The sequence below is a fragment of the Phoca vitulina genome, unplaced genomic scaffold, assembly GCF_004348235.1.
Source record: "Phoca vitulina isolate PV1807 unplaced genomic scaffold, GSC_HSeal_1.0 scaffold45, whole genome shotgun sequence".
NCBI lineage: Eukaryota > Metazoa > Chordata > Mammalia > Carnivora > Phocidae > Phoca > Phoca vitulina.
This window is the reverse complement of record NW_022589748.1, coordinates 11,464,115-11,484,760: the sequence shown is the minus strand read 5'-3', so window position 1 is coordinate 11,484,760 and position 20,646 is coordinate 11,464,115. Positions and strand designations below refer to the sequence as shown.

Here is a 20,646-nt window from a genome sequence, read left to right as displayed (position 1 = left end):
TAAGTGGGAATGCTTTCAAACCTTCTATGAGCCACCGCACGTCTGTGATCTGGATTTGATCCCTGGGTCTCCAGTCAGGAGCTGACCTTGAAGCCTTTCATGTGCCCAGCACTTTCCAAATGCTTCTAAGGGGGGCGCCTGGGTGGCTCAGTCGTTAAGCGTCTGCCTTCGGCTCAGGTCATGATCTCAGGGTCCTGGGATTGAGCCCCGCATCGGGCTCCCTGCTCGGCGGGAGGCCTGCTTCTCCCTCTCCCACTCCCCCTGCTTGTGTTCCCTCTCTCACTGTCTCTCTCTCTGTCAAATAAATAAATAAAATCTTTAAAAAACAAAAACAAAAATAAAAAACAAATGCTTCTAAGGGTCTCTGATCTCATCTAGCCTGTGAGGGATAGGGAGGAATCCTTCTCCCAGCCCGAGTGCTGGAAGGCCAGTGGCTCACCCCTAGAAAGTGACAGGGCTGGAGCTGCACCCCACCTGTCTGGGTATCCAGGTCAGCGCACCCACCAGGGAGCGTCCCAGGAGGCTCCGGGAGGGCAGGGAGCCAGGGAAGGCAAAAGAAGGCACATGGGTGCCAGGGCAGCGGCCTTCCTGGGTGACCGAGGCTGCTGGGCATCGTGGATGCTCCTGGCAGGCCACCTTCCTCACTCTCCTACAAGGGCCTCAGGAGGCTGTGTCTAGGGGCCGGGCCGAGGGTGCCATTGTTCCTGGGACCGAAACACCATCCCCACCGAAACTCTCACATCCGGGCAACCAGCTTCCCTTCCTTTTGCATCTTAGCTTCCTTATCTGCAATGTAGTAAAGGCCCTTTTGCCCTAACTTATGGTGTAGAGGTCTAATGAGCAAAATGTATATAGTGGGGAGTGGCTGCCCACTGTGACTGCCTCTAGACCAGGGCTGCTTTATCCTGGCTTCCCCTGCCAGTCTCCTGAGGGGCTTTAAAAATGCAGATGCCCAGGCCTCGGGTTGGATTGTTCCCCCTCCTTTCCTCCATCCCTCCCTCCTGATCCTTCTCCCTCCCTCCTTCCTCCAGCTCCCTAGGTAAACATCTGTTGGGTCCTTCCCTGTTCCAGAAAATCTGATCCCCTTAGCTGGTGGCGTCAGACTCCTCCCCTACCAGTAAGAGCTGGTGGCGGGGACTCAGACACACAAGGGTTTCTGGATCTGCCCATGTTACCTGGCATGGAGCTTCCACAGTGGCAGAAAATGCAAGAAAAGACACAAGGGGTTACCTGGGGCTCAGGGTGCATAACAGCATCTGGGAGAACAGCCAGCCAGCTGTGCGGGTATCACTAAACTCACTTCCTTTCCCTCTGTTTCTCCCCCAACCTGTGCACAGGCCCTGGGGCTAGAGCGGCCATCCAGTCCCCCTGCCCCCGAAGTAACCACACCAGAGCCAGGCATCTACCACGGGATCTGTGAGTATCCTCTCTTGGGACAGTGTCTAGTGGCAGGAGGACCATCAGGGGCCAGGGTGTGTCATGGCCACTTGGGGCAGGGATTCCTTGGACAGTTGGGCAGGTTGTACATTGCAGAGATGCCAAGCTGCGGGACAAGTGGGGTCTGACACAGCCTGGACTGGGCTCACTGGCCCCGGCAGGCCCGCATCACTTCGGAGGAGGGATACCTCGCTGCAGTAGGCATTTCCAGAAGGGTACTCAAACTCAGACGCACGCGCAAAGAAAACATGCCTCTTCCCTGTTCCAGGTGGGGCAGGGGTGGCAGGAATCCTAGCCCAGGGTGCTGGGTCTTCAGAGAAGACAGAAATCTGGATATTTGTGTGAAATCTTCAAATTTTTAAGTGTTGGTGACTAATTTTATAGTATTTTAAAACACCATATGAGCCAAACAAAACACAGGTTGTATGTTCAGCCTGCCGGCTGCTAGCAGATCCTGTGGCCTCTGAGCAGATCCCGTCTGGGCTTCACTGAGTCCGTGCCCTCTTCTTTTCCCTGCTGACCCTTCTAGCCAGCTCCTCCCTCACTCCGTGCGCGGACCCACCAGCACCTGTGCTGCATCCTGGGGCATCTTCAGGCCCGAGGTCCTGGCTGATTGATCTCCCTCCCCTTCCCTGTTAGGGAGGCTCCGTCAGCCAGCTCCTCGCAGTCACACCAGCTGGAGTTCCCTGGGGCGTGCTCTTGAGGGAGGGCAGCAAGCAGGACGGGCAGAGGGAGGAATTGGGCCCCGTGCAGTCACCTCAAGGCCTCTGCCCGCTGCACAGGGAGCTGCAAAGGCCCCTTAGAGTGGTCCTGAGTTGGATGAGGGGCCCAGGCCTTTATACGCCTGTATCTACATGTTTCGGGTGCGGGCTGCCCCTAGGGAGGGGCAAGGCCAAGGGCAGTGCATGTGGGCGGACTCAGCTGTGAGCCCTCAGCCCTCAGCACTCCCCTCCACTGGAGGAATGAGTCCTTCGGTCAGACGGGGGGGGGGAAGTGGGACCCAGGCAGCGCCCCTCAGCATCCTGCACACCCCATTCTCGAGGCCTTGCCGTCACCCCCTCCTCCCCCGGAAGCCTGCCCATGTGCCCAGCAAGAACCATCTCTCCCACCCTTGCTGCACAAAGACAAATTCCCTCTTAGAAGAGGGGAAGATGCCTTACTTTGAATTCTCACAGCTCCTTACATTCCAGAACACTCTCTCAGTTTCTCTCAATTACTCAGAGACAACAGAGAATTTCTAGAACCAGCCTAGTGCCGGCAAGAGCCTGGTTTGGGGCTTGGTTTCATCTCCGGCGCAGGCACCATGCTAAGGCTTCCCCTGCCTTATCTCCCCAAGCACTCAGTTCTTTTCCGTCCATACAGCCGGATCCAGGGGTGCGAATGACGTCATCAAGCCTTGGCGTCTCCCTTCTGCCCTCTGCGCTGTCTCACTCTCTCTTGCCTTTTCTCCCACTGGGACCCTGTCCATGCAAGAGCTTCTGTTCCCATTGTTCAACAGTCGGCCCAGAGTCAGGTCTCCCCGGCCTGGCTTGGGTCATGTGCCCATCCATAAGACAATCAGCGTGGCTCACCCGGCGGGGCAGGAGCAGGGGTGAGATGCTAAACCCGGATTGGCCAGGCCTGGGTCAGAGCCCATCCCTGGAGCCCAAGGCGAGGGGTCAGCCACCTAGTTGTGCTCTGGTGGAGGTCAGAGTGCCACAACCAGGGAAGGAAGGAAGGAAGGTTGGCCCCGAAGCAGCCACTGTCCCCTTCATCTGATGATTTCCCCAAAGATGCTGTCTATAAACGTCCTTCCTGCTGAACCAGCTTCTGACCTTTCTCAGAAATGTATTCCAATACCTTCAGGAGTATGGCCCAGAGCAGAGCTCAGAGCCCCTTTTAAAGCTATGAGGAACATGCGATGTCTCTGCTTCTCTGCTTGGTAGGAAGAACCTCCTGACCAAGCATCCTATGCGCTTTTGGAGGCATGTGATTTCCGACTCGCTCTTCTCTGAACCTTTTTGTTTTCCCTCCACTGTCTCTAAAATCCTAAACCCACTTCACCAGCCTGTGCAAATGGAGAGCGCTTTGATAACGTGACCCGGGGGGATGCGCCGGGGTTGGTAAATATGGCCAATCCTATTAATGTTTTGAAAGGGGATATATGACTTGCTAATTTGCAGATGACACTAATTTTGGGCGTTTTGCAAATATCAGCAGTGATGAATAAGAAAGTAGCTGAGAGAGTTGAAACGTGGGAGAGAAATAACAAAATTAATTTCCATTTGTATAAATACTAATTGATACACCAGAGGAAAATGAATATGGAACGTGAATATTAGCTCAAACAGGAGAGCAGGTGCTTTTGGAGCAACCCCAAATTAGATGTCCTTGCAGCTCCCTGTGCCAGGCCAGCAAAGGGGCAGCCGGGGAGAGGCTGGGGGGCCCCCTCCTGTTTTCCCCCGGGGAGGTGGCATTTCTCCCTCACAGCGATCGCCTCATCCAAATCCACTCCCTCCTCCACCTCCATGCACTCTGCCTCTCGGGATCAGTACCCACAGCCACTCTGTCGCTTGGGTCAAAAACATCGTCTCTTTCCCTCACTTCTGCACAAGCCACTGAGCATCCTGGTGGTGCCACCTTCTAAACAGATCCTGAATCTGGCCACTTCCCTCCGTTTTCAGGAGGGCCACCCCTTGTCCAGCGTACCTGGTATCACAACAGCCTCCTCCCTGGTCTCCCTGGAGAGCCCAACCCCCAACCCGAGTGAGGCGTTTCAAGTGAGCCCCCTGCTTCCAAGTCTAACCCTCCAGGGGCTCCCCACCACAGAGAGAAGGCAATCCAGACTTCATAGCGTGCTCTAGGTTCTGCCCCACCCTTCTGACCTCATTTCCCTCCACTGTCCCCCTTGATCACTTGGTTCTAACCACAGGTCAGATTTGTTCCCATCCTGGAGCCTGTGCCCCTGCTGTCCTCTCAGCCTGGAATGTTCTTCCAGGAATGCTGAGGAATGGCAGCCTCCTACTCATCAGCTGGGTCTCAGCTCCAGTGTCATCACCTCAGGCCCTCCCTCACCCCCTCCTCCCCTCAGTCCCTCCCTACTCACGCCTTCTTGGCTTCATGGCACCCATTGCTCTGTGGAACTATCCTATCTGATTGCCTTCACTACAGTGGAAGCTCCCAGAGAGATTCTGCCATGTGTTGACCCCTGGGTCTCCAGGTCCAAGGACAGGGCTCTGTACATAGTAGATGATCAGTAAATATTTGTTTACCATTAACTATGAATTTGGTGAAACTCAGTGATCTTACTTTGATTCATTTACCTGTGCTTGTCAACTGAATACATACTCTTTGATCCATCATTTATTTCAAAAGAAAAACAACTTTTATTGACCATCTATTTTCCAGATACTGTTCTCGGCTCTGGGGACACAACAGTGCACAGAGTTAACAGAGCCTCTCCCCTCAGGGAGCTTCCATCTTAGTGGGAAAGACAAGAAAACACACAAGCAAAGGAATGGAGAATACATTGTCGGGTAGTGACAGGTGCTGTGTTGAAAAATGAAGCAGGGCGGCGGGGGGGGGGTGCCATTTGAATGCGAGCGGTAAGGGAAGGCCTCTCTGAGGACATGACATTTGAACACAGACTTGGGATGAAAAGGAATGTATTGATTAGCTTTTGCCGCAGACCAAACCGACCCAAACCTGAGTGGCTTTAGCACAACCACTGTTTAATCCGTGATCGGCTTACAATTCATTGGCTTGACTGGCCTCTCCTGGGCCTGCTCACGGGTTTGGTCAGCTGGCAGATGGGCTGGCGGCCAAATGACCTCGGATGTCTTCTCTCCCACATCCAGCAGTTGGGAGGCTGTTGGCCCGAGTGACAGGGAGACCAGGCGCGCCTGGCTCCTTCCACGGCAGGACTCCCAAGTGCAGCGAGGCGCACGTGTGCACCTTCCGTCCTCTGCCCGTCCCTGCCTTCTCTGCTTCTCTCCCATTGGCCGAAGCACATCACGTGGCCCAGGCTCAGGGAGTGAGAAATGGACTCCCGCTTCTGGATGGAAAAAGCAGCAAAGTCACATTGCAAAGAATCTGTGGCCATTTTGCATGCTGTTGGTACCGTGAGAAGCTAGAATGTGCCCGGTACCATGCTGGCCACGCATTTCCATCTGCCCCCAAGATGTCCTCCGTGCTGCCTCAGCACCATGGAGAGCAGAAGGATCAGAGGCTGAGTTACAAAACGTATGTTGGAAATGACAGGTGTGTAGGAGAAGAAGCCAATCTCCAGGGAGACTGGGTGGCTTGGCCTCCCTGGGCTTCTGCCTCCACACCTGAGCTCAACTAGGTGGGACCACGTGACATCCAGGCGGACTTCTGTGAAAGTTGCAAAGGGTGTGAATCTTCTGAACACAGCCCCCCAGGAGGGTGCTGAAAGAGGCTCCAAATTCTCCCAGGGTAGAGAGTTCGCTCAGGCTTAGTCCTGCTCTAATGGGAGACCAGTAAGGAAAGAAAAGTTCTAGCCAAATACCTGATAGGACCTGACCAAGGGCTTCATTCGGTTTGAGCTCTCTGGGCAAATGGATGACTCACCTGGGCCGTATTGCCCCAGGACCACAGAGGGTCACTTCTAGATGGTCTCTGATGGAGCAGGGGTGAGGCGGGGGCAAAAAGATGGAGGTATAGTTATAAAACACTTCCTTACCCTGAATCCCAGGAAGTCTCGAGATAGTGCCCAATTTGTATAAAATGTCCATTCCTGACGTGCTGTATCGACGTAGCTGCCTACAAGCAGTTACTTATTTAAACAGTCCCTCTGGACTGAGCTCCTGCTATGTGTCAGGCACTGTGCCAGGCTTTGGGGACACAAAGGTCTAGCAGATCAGATGGGGTTTCTGCCCTCAGGGAGCTCACCTCTGGCAGGGCAAACGGGTACCTACCAAATGGTCGCAAGATCACGGCGGTGACCAGGGCATAGAGTTCACGATGACTTGGCAGGCTGTGGATGGAGTTTTGATGCAGCCAGAGAAGTCAGAAGGGCTTCCCTAAGGAAGTGAGTTGGGATCTGAAGGGCGAGCACAACTAGGCCGTGTGGGTTCCAGAGGGAAGAGCATGGGCAAAGTCCCTGTGACGGGAGAGAGGAATGGAAATAGGAATGAGTGAAAGACTATCTGGGTGGAGCCGCGCCCCCTGGTATAAGATGAGGTTAGACAAGTAGGTAGAAGCCAGATGGACAAGGCCTGTTGGCCAAGCAGCACGGGAAGCCACGCTAGGGTGTTAAGCTGGGGGGAGGGGCAACGTGGTGGATGCATGAGAAAGGATCCAGGGCCATGTGCAGGTTTAAAGATTTTATTTATTTATCTGAGAGAGTGAGTGAGAGAGAACAAGCAAGGTGGGGGGAGAGGCAGAGGGAGAGGGAGAAGCAGACTCCTCGCTGAGCAGGGAGCCCAAGGTAGGACTCGATCCCAGGACCCTGGGATCATGACCTGAGCTGAAGGCAGAAACTTAACCGACTGAGCCACCCAGGCGCCTCCCATGTGCAAGTGTAAACAACATCGGTCCATTCATCCTGCAGGCATTTCCAGAATATCAGCGGTGTCCCAGGCCCGAGGGTCACTAAGAGAAAAGGTAGAGAGACCGCCCCGAAGACACTCTCATTTGAGTCTGGGTTTTCGAGTTGGCAGGGGCTAAAGGGAGCTCCTTTTCCCGTCTCCATCTTGGGCCCTCCTCCGGAACCTCTGGTGTTCATGGGCCACTCTTCCTCCTGTTACAGGCCTTCAGCTGAATTTTACCGCATCCTGGGGGGACCCACACTACCTGGGGCTCACGGGCCTGGAAGTGGTGGGCAAGAACAGCCAGGCACTGCCCATCAGCCTGCACCAGATCTCTGCCTCCCCCAGAGACCTAAATGACCTCCCTGAGTACACCGATGACTCCCGGACCCTGGACAAGTAAGTGTCTGGAAGAAGCCACCCGCACAGACCCCCAGAGCCATCCCTTCCCACCACGAGCAACGGAACACTCTCAGCCCCTGAGAGGCGGGTCACTCGGGCTCAGATGCAGAGCCGGGCCTCGGGGACCTGCTCTGAATCTTTGACTCCAGAGTCAAACATCAAAGAGTGTTCCCTATTGCACCTTCCCCAACCACCCCATGAGGCCTGTGGTCTTCCCATTTTATTTATTTATATGTTTTTAAGTAGGCTCCCATGCCCAGCATGGAGCCCAACACGGGGCTTGAACTCACAACCCCAAGATCAACCCCTGAACTGAGATCAAGAGTCAGACGCTTAACTGACTGAGCCCCCCAGGCGCCCCCTGTGGTCTATCCCATTTTAGAGTCAAGGGAAACCAAGGCTTGGGAAAGGGAGGTGACCCCCTCCTGGGGCCACACGGCCAGAAGCGGTGGGCAGAGTTCTGCTGCTCCCAGACACAGTCATGCTTTGTGTGTCCACCATGCTCAGCGTAGGGCCTGGAACGCCGGCAAGAGCTTGGCAGGCCTCTGCTGGGCCGGCTCTGCATCTGAGCATGAGCAACCCCCCCTCTCGGGGGCTGCAAGCTTGCCATTGCTCATGGTTGGAGGGGATGGTTCTGGAAGTCTCGGCGGGTGGCTGTGGGCGCTTTCCTCCGCTTTTGTCTGATTTCATCAGCCCAGACTGGGCCCAGTCAATAAGAGGGCAAGCCTGGGATAATAGCATCAGTCCATGCGCCCATCACTGCAGACGGGTGCTGGCCCCCTGCTCGGGACAGCTGCCAGGCCTGGGCTCGCCTGGAGGTGTAAACAGGAGGAGCCTAGAGGGGTCAGAGGGATGAGAGTTCCAATTCTGGCTCGGCCCCTTGCCAGCTAGTAAGTTTCTTAACCTCTCCAATTATGATAGTAATTGGATAGTAATAAAATTATAGGGGCTATTCCTAGAGCCCCGAATAAATGCCAGACACAGGGCTACACTAAGCAGGTTAGAGATACTCATCCATTTACACCTCAAACAGCCCGAAGAGGCCCCCACTTTACAAATGAAACTGAGCTACAGAAAGATTAAAAACTGGCCAGAAGTCCCCGAGACTAGTTTTGAAGGGCAGAGTCATCTGAACAGAGGTCCATGGGAGATCCACACCCATGCACCTAACCACTGACTTCCACTGTCTCCCCCTGCCTCGCTTGCCTTATCAGTAGAAGGGGATCACCACACCACATCTGCACCCCCGGCCTGGTCTTGATCACCTGCAGTCAATGGTAGACCTGCTTCCTCCCCGCTTTCCCTTCAGGGGCCCCTTAACTGTGGCCCTCACACCTGCTGTCCATGTCTGCTCATGAACCACTCGGCACTCTGCATCTTGGCAGACCACCCATATACTTAGGCCTGGACCCCACAGACCCAGCTCCCACTGCAAAAGTGATCAGCACATGGCCGGCCCCACTTGTTCATCCACACCCGCCCAATTACCAAACCCCTCCACCCAGATTATATGATCACAGCAGCTCCCAAGCCTGATAGCACTTCATCTCTAAACATTCTGGTATGTAGTTCTAAACAATAAGGACTTTAGAAAAGTACTATTATTACACCCCAAAAAATTAATGGTGATTCCCTACATTAGACACCCAGCATGTTCCTGTTTCCCTGAAAGTCTCCTCATCTTCCTTTTTTAAGTTTGTTTCTTAAATTGAGGTCCAAATAAGGTCCATACATTGTGATTGGTTAGTTTGAGGTCCAGATCCATATGTTGTGATTCTTTGATATGTCTCTTAAGCTTCTTATAATCTCTAGGTTCCCTTCCATTTTTTTCATTTTTTTCTTACAAATTATCTGTTGAAGAAAGGTTTGTTGGCCCTACAGAGTCTGGACTGCATCTCCATGGTATTGTTTAACCTGTTCCTCAGGCCCCTGTATGTGTTGTAAATTGTTCATTAGATCTAGACGCCTGATCAGATTGAGGTTTGACCACTGGGGCAAGACATGACCTGGGGGTGTGGATGTCACTGTGAATTCCCTTCAGGACATATAGAGTGTGTGGTGGTGAAGCTTTTTGTGACATTGGCGGTCAGTGCTCAGTGACTAGATCCACTTGGTTGCAAGATGGTGGTGTGCTGATCCTATCATTTTCTTTTTTCACCAATAAAGAGAAATTTTTCTTCAATTATTTGGTTACCCTGAGGTACAATGCAAATAGGAAAGGCAGTCTAAATGCTTGGTTCTTTCCCTTTGTTTTTCAGTTTGCAAAATAAAAAATTGTTTCCCTGGCATACTTTAAAACGTTTGTGTTTGACTATCATAAATCATGGATTTAAACAGACTATGTTTGAAGGGTTTCAATTTATTGCAGTTTTTATCTTATTGATGCTCTTAGATACTGAGAGCTCCTGGATCCTTTTTTTAAAATAGTAGTCTGTAACAGCTTTCCTGCTTTCTGATGTCACAAGATAGTCCAGGCTCCCCTTGTATATTTCTTGTTCCAGACGTGGAATCAGCCATTTTTCCCGAGAAGCCTTGGTTCCTTCTAGCGGGAAGTGGTATTTAGAGACCATAATCTAGCCACTAGAGATGCTCATTGCTACTGGGTTGGTCACAGTTTCTGGGCTTTTCTGTAGACAGAGCTGGAAATATCTAGATATTCTTAGGGGTGTCTGTAGGGACTTCCCTTCACCATCGACTATAAAGACTTCAGCAACTCTCCCTACTTTCAGAATTGGATAGCAGTTTTGCTATGGAGGCAGCCCCACGTCTAGGACACAGAAGTAATTGCTTTTAGAAGGAAATGGAAGGTTCTGTAGTCAACCTAATTCCACAAACACCTCCGTTTTAAATTGCTGAATTTCCTCAGTTTTAAGATGCCAGCAATTGTAAGACACACCATCCATCAATTTAATAACAGCCTTTTAGAGAAAAAAAAGAAACATTACCTCCTTGGATGAACACTTAGATTGTAAAATTTATTCCAAATCTAGAACTTTAAGATGTAAAAGGAAAAAATAAAGTTTATTTTTACATCTAGGAATTTCTCCCAGCTCAGCAGCCTCAAAGTCACCAGGAAATTAGGAGGGAGTGGCGGGGAAGGGTTACCCAAGAGGCTGAGAGCTGGGCCCCTGTTCCTGGGGTCTGGGCTGCGGTGTGCTGGGCAGTCCAGGGCAGTCAGTTTGTCTTTGAGACAAACACGGGCCAAGTTGAGAAGGATGAGGCAGAGGATGTTCAGAACAGGAGAACCAGAAACTGGCCAGGATAGGAGTGCAATGCGGGCGAGGTGACGAGTTCATTCAGGACAGCGGCTGAGAAGAACACAAAGGTGCTAGGGGCTCCCTCCTAAGGGTGGGGGGCTTCCCTAGGCTATCCAGGCTGGATGGTTATGGGCCAGACCAGCTCCCCACAGACATACCTGCCCCTTCTTGTGCTTTTCCCACACCAAGAGCTGCCAAGTTCACCCTAGTGCCTTAGCATCTCTCTCACTGGGCACCAGAAAGAAGGAATCGAATTCTTTCAAAATGTACCATAGAATCATGGAACACTACATAAAAAAAAAAAAATACCGTAGAGCCAATACAGCATTTTACAGAAAGTTTGGAAAGTAGAGAAAAGCATCCACCTTCCATTCTGACACAAATGTGTTTTTCACTTTTGCATAGTCTCTCCTGGCCCCTGTCCTCATCTTCTAGCATTAAAATCGTTTTCCATGTCACTGCATCATCCTCATGATTATCGCATTAACAACTGTATAGATTTACTTAACCCTTTGTATTTTGAGACCACTTGGGTTTTTTCAGTTGTTGGTTTTTTTTTTTTTCCTTTTTTGCTGATATAAATAAACAACACTATAATGAATATCTTCATGCAGATGGCCTTTCCAACAGGTTGAACACATTTTCCTTAGAGGAAAACAATTCCAGAAATGGGATCCCCAGGTTAAAGGGTCCTGAAAGATGACACATGTCCCCCCTTTATTTTAAACCTTGATGATCACTTTGCCACACCTTTAACAGCACAAACTGTTATTTTTTCCAGTTTCTTTATTTTGTCTGATTTTACAGATGAGACGTGGCCCCTCACGGTGGCTGTAATGAGTCCCACCTCTGTTTAACAAGCCCAGTTCGGCCACACGCCAGGCAGGGTGCAGGGGAACATAAGGAGGTGTAGACCCCCCACTCTGATTTCTCCCACAGGTCTTGGCTGAGCCCCACCTCACTGCTCCCTCCTCACTATTCGCAGGCTAATCGATGGAGCGAACATCACCATGGAGGATGAGCACATGTGGCTGATTCCTTTCTCGCCTGGCCTGGACCATGTGGTCACGATCCGCTTCGACAGAGCTGAAAGCATTGCTGGCCTGCGCTTCTGGAACTACAATAAATCTCCTGAGGACACCTATCGTGGGGTAAGCTGGGGAATAGCAGCCGCGCTCAGTCCACTGTCAGGGAAACAGCGCCTTGATGAATGGCTGGTGTGGCTGCCGGAGAGGAGCATAAATCTTCCAGAACTTTCCAAATGGAGCTGGGGGGTTACAGCCAGGGAGAGAGTGCACTGCTATTTGCTTCTCCTGCAACCAGCAAATGTGGGCTCGAGAGCCCAGGGCAGACTCGGGACACAGAAGTGCTTTGTTTCTTCTGGGGGTCGGGGGTCCTCAGCAGGCCCAGCCCTGAACCATAATGGTGGATTGGGGCCCTGTTGTTCATTGAGCGCTTTGGGGGCCAGGCCCTGAGCTGTGGGCTCTGTACCCATTCATTCTCAGGGGACCCTCGCCCCAGCCTCTGGGAGGCAGGTGTTATTCCCCCGCTTTCAGGGTATTACAAACTGGGGTTCGGAACAGTGCGTTCACTCGTCCCAAGGTCACACAGCGAGCCCCAGTGCACATCTGCTGGGCTCAGAGCCCACACTCCAGTTGTTCTGTTCTGCTGCTGCGTGAGACAGAGCAGGGACCCTGCTGCACTGCAGAAGAACACCCCAAGTGCCCTTTGCATGGGCTCTCCTGTCCTCGTGGGACTCTGGACTGTGGTACGCTCGTCCCCTCCCCCCACAACACAGAAGTGATGGTAATAACGTCACCTGAGATACAGCGGCAGTGCCTTTGGGGCCCTAAAGTCACAAGGCCCTGGTCCTAATCCCCGCTCTGATCCCAGCCAGCTGTGTGACCTTTGGCGAGTGGCCTGCTTTCACTGGGCCTCCATTTCCCCATCTGTAAAGTGAGGAGGAAGAGGCTGATACCTCCCTTGGGAAGGTGGTCATCATCCTCTGCCACACGGACGTTGACAAAGGCAGGCCTCAGCCTCGGGTCCCGGGAGCCCCGGGTGTGGTTCCCCACCACGCACATGCCACGGAGTTTCTCCCACGGGCCCCGTAGAACTGGGGGGGTTTGCCAGCATGGAGTCGGCGGCCCCCAGGCGCTCCCCTTCCGGGACAACAGCCCCTCGGATCCTCCCGGGCCGCGCTGGCGTCACCCCGAGTGTGCTGTCAGGTCAGCACGTTTAGAAAGGCAGATATACTGGCATTAAGAACACATTTTTCTGGCTCAACTCGTGTCTCTGGGCCTGTACATTCCTGTGAGCGAATCAGTCCTTCCAGCTAAGGCTTGTGACCTGGATTGGCTGCCTGGAAATGTTGGACCCAGAGCCCCCGCTTCCCAGGCCTGGCCGCCATCCGCGTCGGCGCGGGTGACAAGTGGCCTCCATGGGAGGAAGGAGGTGGGGAGATGGGCAGAGTCTGGAGGGGGAGATCCCAGAGTGCCAGTGATGGAAACTGTGCGCCTCCCTGGGAAGATGCCTCGGGTGCCTGTGTCCCCCAAGGCCCTCTGGGCGCCCTGGTGACAGCCCCTGGCGTGTGGTTAGAGCCGGGCCCTACACGCTGGAGATGGGGCTTCAGATCTCTGCTGCGTGTCCTTGGGCAAATTGCTTAGCCTCTCTGAACTCCTAGTCTCCATGGCTGTAAGATGGAGGTGATAATAGAAGCTCTCTCCAAGGGAATAAACAGAGGTGTGGGGAAGTCAGGGGCACTTCCTAGAGGAGGGGCTAGCCCTGGAGCGGGGCATTCCCGGACCTGTGCTCTGTCTGCTGCCAGCTTCGAACGGCTAGCTCCATGTCCTGCTGAAGAAGGATCTCCTCTTTCGAGGCGAGCCAGCAAAATCGCAGGTGTCTCCGCTGATTGTTCTGGTCCGGTTCCATGTCCCTGGTCATATGACTAGTACGTGACAGTTCTGTTTGTCCAGGTCCAGCCCTTGGGCCAGGGTCTGAATCCGCCTTGAGCAAAGCCAAGTGGGGAGACGTAGGACAGCCTTTGGGTCCCCATATCAAGCCACGCCTGAAGCCATTTACCCAACACTTTTCAGGCTTACATGCCCTGTGACCAGCTGCCATACGGGGGCTCCCGAAATGCTGAAGGCATGAAGGGCCCCGAGGGCCTTAGTTAGTTAGCAGTGGGACCCAGGCAGGGCCCCTCTCTGCACGGAGGAGCTCCCCTGCATCGCCTGGAGGTGAAAATCTACCAGTTTGGTCAGCAGTTGGGCCCACATTGCTCACCACGAAGATGCAGGGAGTCCTGATTCCAAAATGTATAGTCAGAGAGAGTGCTGGCCCACTGCCCCTCTCTGCTCACCCACCACCCCGCTGCCCAAGGGAAGCAGATGAGCCACTCCAGACCCTGCCGTTCAGACTTTGAGATTTACTGGTAGATCCTGGCCTCCGGCTGGTAAAATCTGTCCTAGACCAGGGGAACATGTTGGCCCAAATCTGCCAAGGATGCTGCTAGGGAGTACCTGCCCTAAAAGCACGAGCTCGGGGCTGTGAGGAGGAAGATCAGGAAGCGGCTCACCACGTTGTACCACCTCAGGCCACTGTGGCCGGTCAGATGGGCGGGGAGCGCTGGGCCAAGTCAGGTGGCAGCCCCGAAACTTGGGGGCCACCATGGCAGGGGCCACACCTGCCTGGTCCCCTGCTATCCGCCCAGTGCTCAGCACAGCGCCTGGCACGGGCGGATGGGGGTACCTGGCCAGGTGGTCCTGGTCTGAGAGAAGGGCCAGACCAAGCGATGTCTCAGGCCTGGGGGCTCCATGAGGACTCCCCATCACGCTCGGCCCGCGCGGGCATCAGCACCTGTCGGCACACGCCGCTGACCTGCGCGCTGGCTGGCCTCCTTTCTTCAGGCGTGTTTCTCCTTTTGTTTGCTAGGCCAAAATCGTCCACATCTCCCTGGACGGCCTGTGTGTCTCGCCTCCAGAGGGCTTCCTCATCCGGAAGGGGCCGGGCAACTGCCACTTTGATTTCGCTCAAGAAATTCTCTTTGTGGACTACCTCCAGGCTCGCCAGCTACCCCAGCCAGCCCGGAGGTGAGGGCGAGCAGCGGCGGGAGCATCCCCTCCCCGTCCCCGTCCCCGGGCTGCTGGCTTCACGCGTCGCTCTGAAGTCGCTACCTAAAGGTTTTGAAATGATGATCAAACGCATCGCTTTTCAACTTGGCGGTTTTCTAAAGCTCTGCCAAGCCTCCGCGGAAGCCCGTGGGATGTGCCCACCTTGTCTGGGGATGTTTGGGTTCCCCACAGTCTGGAGTGCTTGAGCTTTTTTAATGCTTCGTTGCACTTCCTGCTGGGAAAAGAGGCTCCAGCCTGCGTTCATTCCAGAAATACCCGCCGGCCAGTTCGGGGAAGGGCCTTCTCTCTCTTGGTCCTGAGTTCCTGGTTTAGGAAGATTCAGAGAGGAAATGAGAGCCTAACATTTCATGGGTGTGCTGGTATTTTTTGGCCCCGTCTCAGCTGCATTAAGTTTATAACAATTTGTAAATGCCACGTTCAGTTTACTCATTTAATTGCACCCCCTTCCCCCCCCCCCCCCCCACCGATGTCCAAATGCCGGAGGCCAAGCTCACAAAACAAAATGAGTTTCCCTCCACTGTGGCTGGGATCACTTCTTGGGCCAGTCATCGAGAACAGCGACTTAATTATAACATTGCCCTTGAAATTGAAGAAAACCAGCAAGGCCTGGAGGGTACTGGCCTGGGGACCAGGGAGAGAGGCCCCAAGGGAGGAGTGTGCAGGGGGAGAGAACCCTTCCTCCCAAGTGCCGAATCTCTTCAGAGGCTTTGTATTCATCCTTCAGGGAACCCTTCCACCCACCCTCTGAAGAAGGGGTTATTATGCCCATTTTACAGATGTGGGCATTGAGGCCCCCGCTTTTGAAGCCACTTGCTTGGGATCACAAAGTCAAAGCCTGCAGGGTACGCCCCACCTTCCAGCCACCTCTCTCTGCCCGCCTCCCATCCTGTCCCACACCACAGGGCCTTTGCTCTGTCTGCTCCTCTGCGGGGAAGGTTCAGCTCTGATCTTTGTGTGGCCGCCTCCTTCTTAGCTCAGGCGCCGGCTCCCAGACCACCCCCTCGGGTAGCCTGCCCCAGCCCGGTGCTCCCTCCCGTCCGCTGCCCCGGCATGGGTCTCGCTCAGCTGTCAGCACAGTGTGGACTTGCCTTGTTCATGGAAGGGCAGGAGGGCTGGGTGGTTAAGAGCGGACTCCAGAATCGGGCAACCTCAAGTCACATCCCAGTTCTGCCGCTTGCCAGCTATGTGGCCTTCAGCAAGTGACTTCACTTCTCTGTGCTTGTGTCCTCACCCGCAAGCCAGGGCTATAAAAGTACCCACCTCCCGGGGTTGTTTCGAAGCAAGAAGAGTCCATATAGACAAGCCCGAGGTGCCCGAGTCCCCCGCGGTGGGACGGGACTCCGCAGTGGGCACACACTTCATTGGTCGGTCCCCACTGCCAGGGAACCCCCCCCCCACCACCACCACCGGGGGAATAACTGACCAGCCATCAGGGTCACCGCGATCTTCTGCTTCCTGTGCTGTTCTGTGTCTTTTTAGGCTCGACTCGCAAAGCCTGGAGCGGGCGACCATGGACTACGAGGCGCCCCTGATGCCCTGTGGCTGTATCCTCCTCCCACCTGTCTGCGCATCCCGGGCCCTCGGGGGCCGCACCCAGTACCCCAGGAGAGGGCTTGGCCCTTGTAGCAGTGTTGGGGTTCCAGGCAGGCCACGGCCGAGGAGCTGGGGCGCCACGCCAGGAAACCTAGGGGACGGTGGGAGGCTTCCTGGGGCGTCGGGCTCACTGGGTGCTGCTGGGGCGGGGGGCGGTGACAGGGTTCCAGACCCCACCCCCTGGCCGGCTGAAGTTTTGGGAGGCAGCGCAGGACTCCAGCTGGGAGGGGCCAGAGAAGCTGGAACTCTCCCCAGGGACTGAACTGGGGGCTGTCCTTGGAACCAGCCAGGGAGGAAGTGAACATAGAAGCAAGGATAGCCCCAATTTGCTGGATCCTTCCCTGGGCCTGGCACTGTCATAGTGCGTGGCGTTATTAACTCAGTCCTTGCCACAGCCCGGTGCGGCAGTGCTGCGAGCATCCCCATTTCTCAGCTGAGAACACGGAGGCCCAGAGAGGCGAAGGAGCTTGCCCAAGGCCACAGAGCTGGGAAGGGGCGGGGCAGGTGAGTGAACATGAGCAGCCTGGCTCTCTCAGTAGCCTGTTCTCCTGGACCGACTGCCCGTGGCTAAGCCACCTTTCCTGCCCTGCCCGCCCCTGGCATGATGGGAGCTGGTGGGGGATGCGGCTGAGGACTGTGGGACGTGGTCAGCAATGGTGGCTCACGCGGCCCTGGCCCATCCCTCCCGCTGCTCCAGAGCTCATGGATTTCCCCTCCTTAGCCATCCCCCCCCCACCACCGACCCTGCACACTTGAAATGGATGGAGGAGGGAACAGGCACTTCGTTCTTGTCATTTTACAACCCGGAAACTGAGGCAGGAGACAGTTTGAGTCCTGGTCACGTCATTCAGTGCCACCACGCAATGAGTTTGTGACGCACATGGCTCTCGTCCTGCCAGCCCCCTGGGGAACAGCACCCTCCCCTCCCGTCCTCCTGCCTCCCGGGCTCGGAGGACAGTTTTTAACTCTTAAAACACACACATACACAGTTGAAATCCAAGACAATTTGATGCCACATATATTTTGATGGGCTTCAGTCTCAGTGAGAGAACAAAAATTATTTTTTTCCTCTCATTCATCTGTAGAAGCCCACCTCAGAGTATATCCCTATTTTATCTTTGTCCCTCTTTTGCTTTGTTCTCAGAAAATTAAGCCTGTTTTTCCTTAATAACGTCCCCTAGTCATTTTCCAGTTGCAGCTCCTGACCAGCTGGGGTGATCCCTATTATATCGGTCTCACGGGCCTGGAGCTGTATGATGAGCGGGGAGAAAAAATCCCTCTGTCAGAAAACAGTATCCTTTCGAGGCAGAAGGGGACTCCACCCCGACGGAAGGGAGCACGGAAGGGTTGGGGGAAGGAGAGGAAATGTCCCTGTAGGAGCCCGACCCCGGGACTAAAAATGCCAGTGGGCTCTGCTTCGGGTCAGATGCTGACCCTTGGGGGGTGGGCAGAGCAGGGGGCAGCTCCCAGCCACCCCGGCCAAGGTATCCATAGCAGGAGTCCCACGAGACAGAGAGGCCTGTGGCCCGGGCATTTGGGAGAGGGTACCAGCTGCCACACACCCCCCCCACTCCCCCCCCCGGAGAACCACAGGTACTTTGGAGTTCTAAAGACTGGCAAGGCCTGCAGGGAGCCGCCCATGACACTATTCAACCCAGTGTGTCCTGAATTTATTGACCGTGGACCCCTTTGTTCATGGAACGCCCCCACCAGAATTCGCAAACTGCTAGCCCACTGAGTTTTTAAATATTTTAGCTTAGTCGCTAGTATTTTTTTAAAAATCAAGGGGTTTCACATGAAAACCTCAGTCTTCAGCTACTCTTGAGAAATTAGCAATAGTCACGCACAGTGATGATGGCTGGACCTGAGTATCCACTGCCCTTTGCCCCAAACATGTCCTTGCTGTCTTCTACCAGGCTCCCAAAACAAATTGCTAATATTGACTGAGGGCTCGCTCTGTGAGCGCTTGTCTGGTGGTACCTCATTTGCCCTCATAACCATCTTGTGAAGTGAGTGCTGTTATCCCCATTTTACAAGTGAGGAACTGAGACAGAGAGGTTAAGTAACTTGCCCAAGGTCACACAGCATGTGAGTGTACAGCTGGGAATTTGGCTGTAGAGACCATGCTCCGACCGCTGAGCTGTCAGGCATCTATCTTTGATGTCACCTGCCTGACCCCTCTGGGCCCTTGCCCCGTGATCCCTGCCCCACCACAGGGTCCCACCAGAGCAGGTCCAACCCCAAAGCCTGCCTTGCACCTCTCTGGGGTCCTGGGTTCCAGTTGGATCCTTTTCTGCCTTCCCCTGGTGACACCATCCTCCTGGCCTGGGATAAATGATTCCTGGTGGTTTTGATGGTTATTAGTGATTCCTTGGAGGTATGAGCCTCGTTCGATTTTACCGAGCCTGCTCACATCGATTCTGAGATGTGGAGGTTTTTCCACCCATTTTACAGATGAGGAAGCAGGCCCCGAGATGCTCTGGGACTTGCCCCAGACCTCACAGGTGGGAAGGCAGAGCCAGAGCCAGAACTGGTTGCTCCAGATCCGCGATAATGTCCAGCCCTCGAGTAGCCATCGCCGGGTCAGGCTCCCCCAGGGCGTCCAGTCTCGGGTTGGTGCCCCCATGCCAAGGCCGTATCCAGCCATCCCTCAGCCCCTTCGCAACAGAAAACCTTCGAAGTTTGCCCTCCACTCCCCAGAGTGCCAGCCTGGCCGCCTCCCTGTCCCTGACACTGGCCACTCCCCCCCCCCCCTGCACTCCCGCCGGCCCCGGTGCTCATTTTCCCCAGAATGGCTAATTTGGCTGCCACTTTTCCGGCTGCCCCGAGCAGCAGACGGCCGTTCTGCCCGCCAGCCCCGGCGTCCCCTGAGCCACACCGTCAGCACGAGGGGGCTGGTGGCCGAGAGAGCGGCGCACAGCGCCCAGCACACTGCTTTGGGTTATGGCAGCTTAGAGACTCCCCAGATATCGCCGCCTTCCCCGACAGCGTGAACTCCCTGGAGGGCGTGTGCGGGGACGTCCGGACCCCCGACAAGCTCATCGACCAAGTGAATGACACCAGCGACGGCAGGCACATGTGGCTGGCCCCCATCCTGCCTGGCCTGGTGGGTTCGCGGGGGGACTTTGTGTCCTTGGTCTCGGTGACACGTCTTTCTTCCAGGCCAAGTGAATCGCCAACGAATCAAAATGCCCGCGGGCCGTCAGGAAGGCACAGGTCTTCGCTGACACCTCCGATGGGCACTTTTTGGGGGGCGTGGTTCTTTCCCTTTGCACTTGGGGTGGTTATTGCAAGGGGCCCTGGAGAGAGAAGGTCCCACACAGGACTCCGGAGCCCCCGTGCTGCAGGCGTCTGTCGGTCCCCGCGGGCAGCCCGGTCCCCTGGCCACATCCCCTGTGCCTCCTCCCCCTCGAGGTCGCCAGGCACTGGACCCCAACTCGGCCTTCCCTCTGGCCCCAGATCCACCTGTCAGCTCTCAACTGACTCAGTTTCGCAGATCTCAGACCCTCCTGCTGGTCCTCCTTGTCACTTGGGGACCTGGGGTGGGCCTTCGCCTTGGTCGAGAGAGAGAGGAGACAGGCCGGGTGGAGACAGGTGGTTCTAGCCCTGCGCCAGCCAGACGCCTGGGTAGAGGAGTGCAGCAGCCCTAGGGCATGCGTGTGACCGGTGAAGTGTCCCCTCTCCCTCCGCGTGACTGGGCAGGAGGACAGGGAGGTCTATTTTCCTCTCAAAACACAGAAAGGAGCAGCATCAGCAGCTCTGTGTGGGAGGTTTTCCTCAGTGTCCCCCCCCCCGCCCCGAGCCCCGAGTGTCCATCAGCTCCCCTGAGCGCCAGCCCCACCCCTGCAAAGGAGAAACCCCGAGGTCTCTCAGCCCTGAGACCGGGGCGCCACCTGTCCGCTGCCGTCTTGAGCTTGGCCAGCAGGTGTTCATCTTTCAGTGACTTTTGGTGTGAGGCAGTTTTTGTAGCTGTTACTCTCCCAGCCGGACTCAAACATTTGTATCTGCCTGAGCCCCGTGGGCGGCTGAGCTTGAGGACCTTTACCATTTGCACAGTACAGCCGGAAGGCTGGCCCTCCCCCTGCAGCACCCCCACCCCTCCAACCCCCGACATCCTGCGAGGCCTTCGGGGGATGCCCAGGGGCTGAGACCCGGGGCCTGGGGCCCACACTGAATGCTCAGTGCTCTGTTCTGTCTTGCAAGGGGCCCCCTGATATGGGAGAGTCTTTGTTGGGGCGGCAGGGTGGGTGGGAAGCCGCCAGGTCTGACCTTACTGGCTGATTCTACCACTGATCT

At 55.0% G+C, this 20,646-nt stretch overlaps 1 protein-coding gene across 3 annotated transcripts in view; it reads left to right on the top strand.

Moving 5' to 3' along the window:
* The window catches only part of KIAA0556 (KIAA0556 ortholog), a 180,539-nt gene that overhangs the window by 156,434 nt on the left and 3,459 nt on the right, over positions 1-20,646 (top strand). For all 3 annotated transcript variants that reach the window (XM_032430729.1, XM_032430728.1, XM_032430727.1), the window contains 7 exons: positions 1,338-1,416; positions 7,187-7,364; positions 11,610-11,775; positions 14,558-14,715; positions 16,237-16,301; positions 17,532-17,642; positions 19,317-19,456. In XM_032430729.1, the coding sequence (XP_032286620.1) occupies positions 1,338-1,416; positions 7,187-7,364; positions 11,610-11,775; positions 14,558-14,715; positions 16,237-16,301; positions 17,532-17,642; positions 19,317-19,456 (897 nt within the window). The remainder of the gene's footprint in view (positions 1-1,337; positions 1,417-7,186; positions 7,365-11,609; positions 11,776-14,557; positions 14,716-16,236; positions 16,302-17,531; positions 17,643-19,316; positions 19,457-20,646) is intronic.